Raw genomic sequence first — 10,014 nt, 5'->3', positions numbered from 1 at the left:
CAACAAGTGTGTTTTTGGACTCTACATCCTCTAAATATATTTGGGCAATTTTTGCACAAATGCACAAACATTAAAATACATATACAAACGCTTGATCTGTTCCACAAGCTCTCTTATAAATACTGCCACAAATGAAGAAAAACATTCTGTTTACAGTCATCTGCACTTTAAATAATATGCTTCAGCAACCATAAGCTAATCATTTTGACAACATCAGATAATTTCATAGTTTTCATATACGTAGACAGCTTTTCTACTTTAAATATCAAGCAGTATTTACAGTATCTCATTAGCAAAACTGATATGCAGACAAAAATAGAGATATTGGTAGGCTATGCCATCAAACAACTGCGATAGATAATACTTTGATAACAACATGTATATGAATACTGGTGGAATTAATCTAAACCAGCTTTTGATTTCCAGTTCATTTTCCTTCCAGTTATTCTTCATACCTGACTAAAGTGAAATTTGGGAGTATGCATGTAAACACACATTCTTACAGATAACAAAAAGAGGATTTAGCAAGATCGCCCTCTTGTGGTGATAATACAATCTAGAGGTCTTTGTCAATGCTTCTAATCTAACCACTTCCTATAATTTTTTCACAAGGTTTTCGATACTATAAATAGCATTCCTTCTTATAACAAGCACCTTGTTCCTATAAAAACCACAGTGAGAGAGTTTCACATGTCTGGGCTGCCTAAGCTGCTGACCACAGTATGCTTTTACTATCAAGAGTGCATGGTTTATATTTAGACACTTTATCATCTGTACACCAGCCAGAGCAAACTCGTGGAGTCTCACAGTCTATGAACGGGATAAAGCAAAATGACAAGGCAAGATGAAGTCTTGAAGCAGGTTACAGCTCATTCTTACATCTTCTGGATCTCAAAGAGACGCACGTCGGTGTCGTACCAGATGGGCGGATCCACATTACTACAGTTAAAAAGACGGAACAATGTTAAACATTAATTAAACTTGACAAAAACACACACTGGACATATTTTACCCCAAAATTAAAAAGGAAAATACAGTGTCTCGCACACCTGAATCATTAATAGGTGCATTGGATAATTGACAACTTCAAATAAAAAAAAATGCATAAATCTCACACAATACTCAAACTTAAAATTTTTTATACCAATACTGTCGTGTCATACTAACCGCAGGTAAATGACTCCCCACATGTATGTGCGAAACCACATGCCAGTTCCTGCATTGGCCTGGTATTTCCTGATGAGAATGGGATGGGGCACAGGCAGCAGACCCACTAGAGTGCCGTGCTGAAGAAACTTCAGGATCTCGGATTCATCCGTTAGACCCCTAATTTAAAAACATAATGTAATATTTCACAGCAGCAAATCAAACTAAATGCAGCTATCAGTGAGAAACTCAACAATTTCTCTTACTTGTCAATGCAGATTTTTTCCACCTGTGGCACTAGTACTTGCAACAAGCGCATGATGGTCTGTAGAGGGAGTTTGCTCTTCCAGGACAGGACCTGCAATATAGTACATCTACCGAGTCATTTTGATTCCTCTATCAAGAGATGTGCACTTACATCATAAACTGTTAGTAAAACAGGTAACATGCTCATTGCATGTTGTACTTGCCCAGTCTATTTTATTAACCTGTTACATACGCAAATATGAAATTTAGTGAAAGTGAAAGTCGTGACATGGGTAACCCATACTCGGAATTGGTGCTCTGCATTTAACCCATCCAAGTGCACACACACAGCAGTGAGAAGTGAACACACTGTGAACACACACCCGGAGCAGTGGGCAGTTTTATATCCAGCGCCCGGGGAGCAACTGGGGGTTTAGTGCCTTGCTCAAGGGCACTTCAGCCATGGGTATTGAGGGTGGAAGAGAGCGCTGTTCATTCACTCCCTCCCACCTACAACTCCTGCCAGCACCGAGACTCGAACCTGTGATCTTCGGGTTACAAGTCCAAATCTCTAACCATTAGGCCACAGCTGCCCCCGTCTGGGGCCCCATTTAAGGGTTTATAAATAAAATGTAAAACTTCAAATTCTTTAAAACATGGAATAAGACCAACAGATTATATTACAGGACTAAGATGACCAAAAGAGGTAAATTTGGTCATTATTTACTCACCCTCATGTTTATTTTAAACAATACAATACACTACAGTTTACTGTACAGTAGTAAAAACTAAAGTATACTGGAGTATTTGTTAGAGTTTGTCAGTTCACTATAGTTAATACTACGGTATGCTGTAGCATTCATTAACAAAGTGTTGTAAATACTATAATATATACAGTATACAGTATAGTAAGTCTCAAGTCTCAATTTATTTATAAAGCACAGTTAAAAACAACTATAATTGACCAATGTGCTGTACAATGTTGTAAAAGACTTATACAAACCAAGCAAACGTCAGACAACAAACTACATCACAAGTCATAGGCTGCAGGGAAGAGATATGTTTTTAACTTTGATTTAAGTGATGTGACATACAGCCAAGTACGGTGACCCTTACTCAGAATTCGTGCTCTGCATTTAACCCATCCAGGTGTGGAAGTGCACAGAAGTGGAAGTGAACACAGTGAAAGTGAACCCGGAGCAGTGGGCAGCCATTTATGCTGCGGTGCCCGGGGAGCACCTCAGTTGTGGTATTGCCGGCCCGAGACTCGAACCCACAATCTATGGGTTAGGAGTCAAGTGTCTAACCACTAGGCCACGACTTCCCCCCCAAAAATATGTAATGTTGGTGCAGTTCTAATATGGATTGATAACATGTTCCAAAGTTTAGATGCGGCTATGGCAAAAGCTCGATAACCCTAGATTTTAATTTTGACTTTGGAACAGTTAACAAACTCTGGTTGGCAGACCTAAGAGTTCTTTCCGGAAGATATTCACACAACAGGTCAGAGAGGTAAGGCGGAGCGAGGCCAATTTAAACATTTAAAAACAAGCAAAAGCACTTTAAAATCAATTCTAAAGCGTACTGGGTGCCAATGTAAAAATATTAACACAGGACTAATATGCTCGTATTTGCGAACATCAGTTAAAAAGACGTGCAGCTGCATTTTGGACCATTTGTAATTTGGATATTGAAGAACTGTTTATTCCCAGATACAGGGAATTACAATAATCAATTCTAGAAGAAATAAAAGCATGAATTGCAGTTTCAAAGTGCTTAAAAGAAAGGAAGGTCTTCACTTTAGCCAACGTTCTTAATAATTGGTAAAAACTTGATTTGACAACTAGATTTATTTGCAAATTTGATCAAATTTAAGTGATCGCCCAAGTTTTTTACACCTGATTTAACTGAAGAAGATAAAACACCAGAATTTACATGAGAAATGTTTGGGACTTCAGAAGAATCAAACACAATGATCTCCGTTTTACTCTTATTTAGATTAAAAAAAATTCAAAGATATCCAGGCTTTGACATAGTTAAGTATCATCTGCATAGCAGTGATAGTTACAAGCCATGTAATAAAGAAAACAATAAAGGGGCCAAAATAGAGCCTTGGGGGACACCACAAGTCAGGGGGACCGCCACAGAAAAATATAGTCTAATATTGATTGAGAAGCTTCTATTTTTAAGATATGACTGAAACCAACTTAATGCAGTTCCTCCAATGCCCACAACTTGTTCTAGCCGAGCAAGTATGGTTCAAAAACAGTATAGTATATACCATAATTGACTATAGTATTTTTTTCATGTGATGACGAAGGTCTTCTTACCCAGTCTGGCTTAGGGTTCCAGTGGCTGATGGCAGACGATGATGAGCTGGACAGACGTCTCCTTGACATCTCTGCCTCAGTGTAGAAGACATCCTGGGGAGAACCATCACTGTTACCACCTTCTTTTAAGGAGCTAGTTGTGAATGTGATTGTGTGCCTGCTCCTCTAACCTCACTGTCTCTTCCTGAGATGGATTCTGTGTCGCTGGTTCCAGCCGTAGCGCTGTGTTCAGGGGTTTGTGGGGACTCTGTCGGTGGCACAGTTACCATAGTACCGTCTTCTGAAACCTGGGACTTCTCGGTCAGTTTATCGATGCCTGAAGAAAGTTAGCCTGTCTGTCAAATCAACTCATGCACAAAGTGCCACTGTCTCATAGAAACTGGTCTTATACTAATATTTCTCATGCAGTACATGTAAGCAATGAGCAAAGCTACCTGGCATGGCCACCAGACTAGCCTTCAGAGTGCCGGGCTCAGCAGGCACAGCCGGCCGTGAGCCCTCCATGGACACTGTCTCCTGCGAGCTGGTGCGAGAAATAGCGTCTGGAGATTTCCTCTTCCTCTGCAAGGCCTTCTGAATGGTGGTGGGGTCGGAGGGCAGGTTGGCCAGCTGGTGGAAGACGTTGCGCTTCCTAATGATGGCGTACACCAAATTACAGTTACCTGATCAAAACATTACCAGAGTTTGGGTCAGGGGAAGAAATCAGTTCAGTTCAACTTTATTCATTTCCTGAAGGCAATTGGTTGCAGCATTTAAGCATTTCACATAGAACAAAAACACACACTCAAGTTTCCATCCTAAAAAGTTCTGACCTTAAATTTAAAAACTTTACAGCTGAGGGGATAAATGAATGTCTAAACTGATCTGTTTTACTAATAGGGGTTCTGTACCGTCATGAAGGTCAAGGTCATAAGCACCTTTCACACTGCGATTCCGGAAAATACACAGGTAATGTGTCCCGGCAATTGTTCCCGGGTCGCTAGATTTTGCCCCTTTCACACTGCCAGTGATTACCCCGAATATGTGAGACGTTCACACACAACCCGTAAAGCTGTCCCGTGTAAAGTTAAATGTGATATCAGGCATGTGCCCCTTTCACACTGCGAGTCTGAAAAAATAGGCACGGTAACTTTCACTGAATTGGCGAACGATCTCAGCTTCAGCGCGGAAAGTGAGGACACTAACTGATCTCTGGCTTCGTTACAGTTTGCACATATTTGTTTAGTCGCGAACGTTGATCTGCCTTCAAAACACCAGGATAAAAGGGAGTCGCGCATAACGTACGAGTCATCACAACAACACGGCATAAGTTCTGGCTTTGATTCACACTCAGCCTCGTTCCGGGAAGTGAACCCGGCAATGATCTGTTACTAGGTCCCCGATGGGATCAATCCCGGAATCAATTCCGGGACGTGTTTGCGTTCAGCAGAAGGCGACCTCAGAAGGCGACCCGGCAATTTTCTGGGTCCAACGTGCAGTGTGAAAGGGGCTAAACAGTGCCACTGCCCTACAGGCGTCCCGAGTTCGAATACTGGTTTAAGGACCTTTCCTGATCCCACCCCTTTGCTTACTGTCAACTCTAAACTGTCATTTCATCATACTCAAAAACACCCCAAAAAAGTAAAAAAGCCATAAAAAGTGTAGATTGTATGTTGCGTTTGATTTCTTTCGTAGCGCTGAGCAGTAGAACCAATCACACACATTTCTGTTGAGCTTATGAATGCAATGGCCAATCAGAGGATTAGATTAGTCACTGCTGAAAACGGAGTCTGTTTCTACACTCTTGCAAACTTTCTCATTATTAACAATAAAGCACAGATACAATGTAATTAAGAGACACATTTAGCAGAGTTTGATGGTTTGATGGTCATGAAGCACTACAGTGATAGGGAATGTTTTTTACTCACTTTCTGTATATAATTTATTCACCCTTTTTATATACTTTATAACTTTTTAGATACTTCATGCAGGCAATTTACTTGATGTAAATGTATTTGTAGATAAACATAAATGCCATGTCAGAGCCTCTGTTCCACCTTTGCAGTGTAATAATGGCTTTTGCAGAGGTTGATAAAATTTAATTGGCAACAGTCTATAGTATTCTGAAGAAACTGGTTACATTTAAGTATTTTGCATAAAATACAACAGAGTTAGTAAAGTAATTAGATATAAGGGTAATTACAATAATTGCTAGGGATCTCCGATACCACTTTTTCCAGTACTCGGCCGAAACCAATAGGCTACTTTTATTTATGGTACTTGCTGATACTGAGTACCAATTTTTGGTATTTTCATTGTATTTGTACATTTTTTAAATATTGGTTACAGAAACCAAAAGAATATGTATAATGTTAATTGGTTAACTTCATTTATCAAATAGATATATCCAGAGCCGATCCTCCCTATACACAAAATACACAAGCTGCGTAGGGCCTCCGAAACACCAGGGGGCCCCCTTGCTCTCAAAGATAATTTAATTTTAGTTTCGTTTTTGAATTTGGTCAGCGGTTATGAAAAGATGAATGATTTCTTTTAATGTGCTGCGCTGTCGCCCTTTCTACATAAAAATCATTCAAATCACATAATGTGAATGTCGTTCAGTCTTGCTCGAGACAAAAATAACGAGTTGAAAGCGTACCTAGAAGAGACACTGCTTCTCAAGTGCTTTCCGCGAGCGTGATTCGGTGCATTGTGAGACGGGGTCAAATGTCTTTTAATTGTTTTTTTTTTATTCGTTCATAACCAATTATTATATTATATTTTATTAGGTTTAAATTGTTTTAATTTATTTTATTTGCTTAGTAGACATCCATAATATCTAATAATAACTCCATTCTGCTGTCTGTTGTCGGTGTTTCTTTGTCTGAATACAGCTCTTATCATACGCTGTGTGGTATCGGCGTTTGGTATCGGGGCATTTTAACGAGTACAAGTACAAGTACAGGCGCTCAGTATCGGACCTGATACTGATACCAGTATCGGTATTGGCGCATCCCTAATAATTGCCCAAACAAAGGCAAAAAATGCCACTGGAAAACAATTCCAGAGGTCAAATATTGTCCAAATATTTTCTGACCCTGTTTGGAGTCATCTTATGTAACCTTTTAGCGGCCAGACCACAACATGTACATGAATAATTTGCAAAAGTCCTACATGGACTTCCATAAACAGAATTGGCAGAAAGGCAAGAAAATGTTTAAAACTCTCCTTCAAAATGATAATTTATATGGCAAAGATGAACGAGAGCATCGATCTTACCATCAAACTGGTACTGAATGATATTATTGAAGGCCTCCAGCAAGAAGAAGACCAGATGGTGGTTCTGAGGTGCAGAAAACAGGAACCAGTTAGTGGAGAACGCCTCCAGGAGATGAAGGAGCTTGTTGGCCGCAACCATGGAAAGACTCTTCAGGTAAGGAGACACTAAACAAGGACAAGGTATGTGCTTGACTGTCAGGCACCAAACTACACAGATGAAACATTTTTTACAGTAAGCATTCATTTAAAATCAATCTGACTATTCCATATCAAATAAAGCCCTTTTTGATCTCAGGAAACCAACTGGACTTGTTCTCTTTGATGAAAATGACCTCACCCTAAATGGAATAAATCATTTAGTCTCTTACCAAATGAAAAGTGTCACCTCCAGAATTTCAAAAAATAAAATAAAAAATCTGGCGTAACAACAGATTACAATCTGAATTAGTAAAGCCCCGTGCAAACCCAGACACTCTTAATACTCACCATTCACCACAATAGTGAGCAGGCAGTCATAGAGAGGCTGTAAACGCTGATGGCCACTTGTTATTATCTTGTGGAAAACTCAAACATAACCGGTTTTTAGAGGTTTAAAAAAACTTTTATGTTTTTCTATGGTAGTCAGACACAAAACCAGACACTTTCATGTGAATTGTAAAACTGAAGCAGACATGCGTCTCACCACGATGAGCAGGTCGGCGTGTGTGCCCGTGAACACAGGGATGTCCATAGTGACATGAAGCGAGTACGGCTTGTTCAAACGCACACCGAAGTTCCTCTCTCCACTCAGCAGCAGCAGAATGAAGACGCCGATGTGCATTAGACCGACCCGTGCTGAAGTTCAACAAACAGAAAAACAACATCAAAAGATCATAACAAATTTACTGTCATTTACATAGAGACCTTAAAAGGTACAATAACAAAACTTCTGATGTAAAAGAAACATCTTAAGTGGACTTCAGGGGAAGAAAAACAACAACAAAGTGTCACCCTTAAAGGAATAGTTCACCCAAAAATAAGTCATTTTTAAAATGAATCCCAAGCGTTGAATATGAAGCGTTAACATGTTGCCGCATTAAAATTTTTGGTCCGCTTTTTTGTTTGTTTTTTCGCAAAAGTGTCACCCTTAAGTAGTAAGATGCAAATGTCCAGCAAATGCAAATTCATTCTTTGCCAACAGATGCAGCTTTTGGAGCTAAAAATAGGAGTTTCCCCGGTAACGCTGTAAACAAAGCATCACTGTGCTCACAAACACTGCTTTATCAGGCATTACAGGCTCATGATGACATTAAAATTAGACCAATCGGACCAATCACGCAGATTAGCATCACACAAAAGAGGGGTTTGGAAAAATTAGTCGTTGAACGAATCGTTTTGGAGTCGTTGAGCAGGTAAGGTACAAATAAATGCATGTTATAAGACAATGGATGTGTTTTTTTGTTGGTGACTCCCAAAGACCACTCTAAACCATTCACTTTATTGAGGCATATTGAACCCTTCACTTTACTCATGGCTCCTTATGGGCACTTTATGGGTTTGGAAAGACATGAGGGTGAGTAAAATTACCGCTATAAACAAAGCAGCACTGCGCTCAATGTTGTTTGATCCCTTAAATATGGTATGTTTATTTGTTTGGTAATAATTTGGGGTGTTTATGTTTTTGGATTTTAATTATGGTGAGTAATTTTCCGTTTTGTTGTTTTACATTGGTCGGCTCGGGCATCCTAATATGTCCAACACATCGCTGCTCTTCAGCACAAAGAACAGGAATTTCTGCAACAGGAAATACGTGTGAGTTTTCCCCGTCATTATTTAGAGATGACTGTATTTAAGTGCCTAATCTCTTACTTTGTTGAAGTCGCAGAGTTTCCAGAAGAGGACCAGCAGTTCCTGGTGAAACTGGATCTTTTTGGTCGAGTTGGGCAGGTATGTTTGAGTGAGTGGGTTGGTCAGCAGGCGCGCCAAACCTTTCAGCACAAAGTCGTAATCCTGCAGACACAAGGAAAACAGCTCAAACATCAAGAGAACAATGCAGTTTCTTCGTATTTACTTGACATATGCTAAGATAAAGGCTCTCCGTACCTCTTCCCTGTGAATTCTGGACAGGTAATTCACAAACAGGTTATTTGGACCAACAGACTACGAATAAAAAGAAAATGAGAAGGTAAAGCTCCCACAAAGACCATTGGACTATTATTATTCATTTGACTTGTATTGACATTCGCTGTACATGAGTGGATGTTGTGTACATTATGGGGTGTGGTGGTGTGCTTACATCCTGGTCTTCCATGCTGGAGGGGGAGGGTGGGCGGTACGGCTGTCCGCCCTCGTGCTCCAGAGTCACTATGAGGATTTGCACTGCCTGCTCCACCAGCTGCTCACGGTAGTCAGAGAAGAGCAGGTGGTTGTAGGGGATCCCGTAGCCCACCGGGTCGTATGCGCACACCACGTTCAGCAGGGAGGTGAAGAGAGGCAGAGCGTGTCTGAAACAATGTTCACAGCACTTTTATATCACTGAAGACAATGTGACTGGTGTTTGCTGGTAAGGTTGGTGTGGTGTTGCTATGGATTTACTAAGGAGTTCTGGATGGTTGCCAGGATGATGCTAGTTTGATGCTAGGGTGTTCACTGCAAAAATGATTTTTATCTTATTATCCAGTACAAATATGTAAACATTCTTAAATCAACTTACATGGAATTGAAAAGCAAAATGACAAAACATTTTATTTGCCCTAACATTTTTTAATTTTAATTCTTATATTTATAAATTTTAAAAATTGTAAAATTTTTAAATTTTAATTTAATTTTTTAATTCAAACATTATTTGCCATGTTTTATCAACATTAGCTGATTTTTTTTTTTTCTTAAAACATGACAAAATATATGCCAAGAGGGTAAGAAAACTTGTGAAAGTTAACATTTATTTATTTACTTATTTTTTCTTGTTTTTTTTTTTGATTTTTTTAAAAAAAATTAGATTTTTTTAATCATATGATATCTTGAATGATTTGTGTTATATATATATATATATATT

At 39.3% G+C, this 10,014-nt stretch overlaps 1 protein-coding gene across 1 annotated transcript in view; it reads right to left on the bottom strand.

The window, feature by feature from the left end:
* Positions 1–9: 9 nt before the first annotated feature.
* Positions 10–10,014, bottom strand: part of LOC109084962 (protein HID1-like) — an 18,085-nt gene continuing 8,080 nt past the window's right edge. The window contains 14 exon segments of the mRNA XM_042720935.1: positions 10–939; positions 1,168–1,326; positions 1,413–1,504; positions 3,723–3,815; positions 3,893–4,038; positions 4,157–4,384; positions 6,981–7,145; positions 7,467–7,545; positions 7,663–7,814; positions 8,686–8,705; positions 8,707–8,753; positions 8,829–8,969; positions 9,063–9,119; positions 9,256–9,463. Of these exon segments, the coding sequence (XP_042576869.1) occupies positions 876–939; positions 1,168–1,326; positions 1,413–1,504; positions 3,723–3,815; positions 3,893–4,038; positions 4,157–4,384; positions 6,981–7,145; positions 7,467–7,545; positions 7,663–7,814; positions 8,686–8,705; positions 8,707–8,753; positions 8,829–8,969; positions 9,063–9,119; positions 9,256–9,463 (1,651 nt within the window). The 3' untranslated portion in view covers positions 10–875.

This window comes from Cyprinus carpio, chromosome B3 (assembly GCF_018340385.1).
Source record: "Cyprinus carpio isolate SPL01 chromosome B3, ASM1834038v1, whole genome shotgun sequence".
NCBI classification, from domain to species: Eukaryota; Metazoa; Chordata; class Actinopteri; order Cypriniformes; family Cyprinidae; genus Cyprinus; species Cyprinus carpio.
Note: the sequence above shows the minus strand (reverse complement) of the source record. Positions and strands in the feature narration are given on the sequence as shown.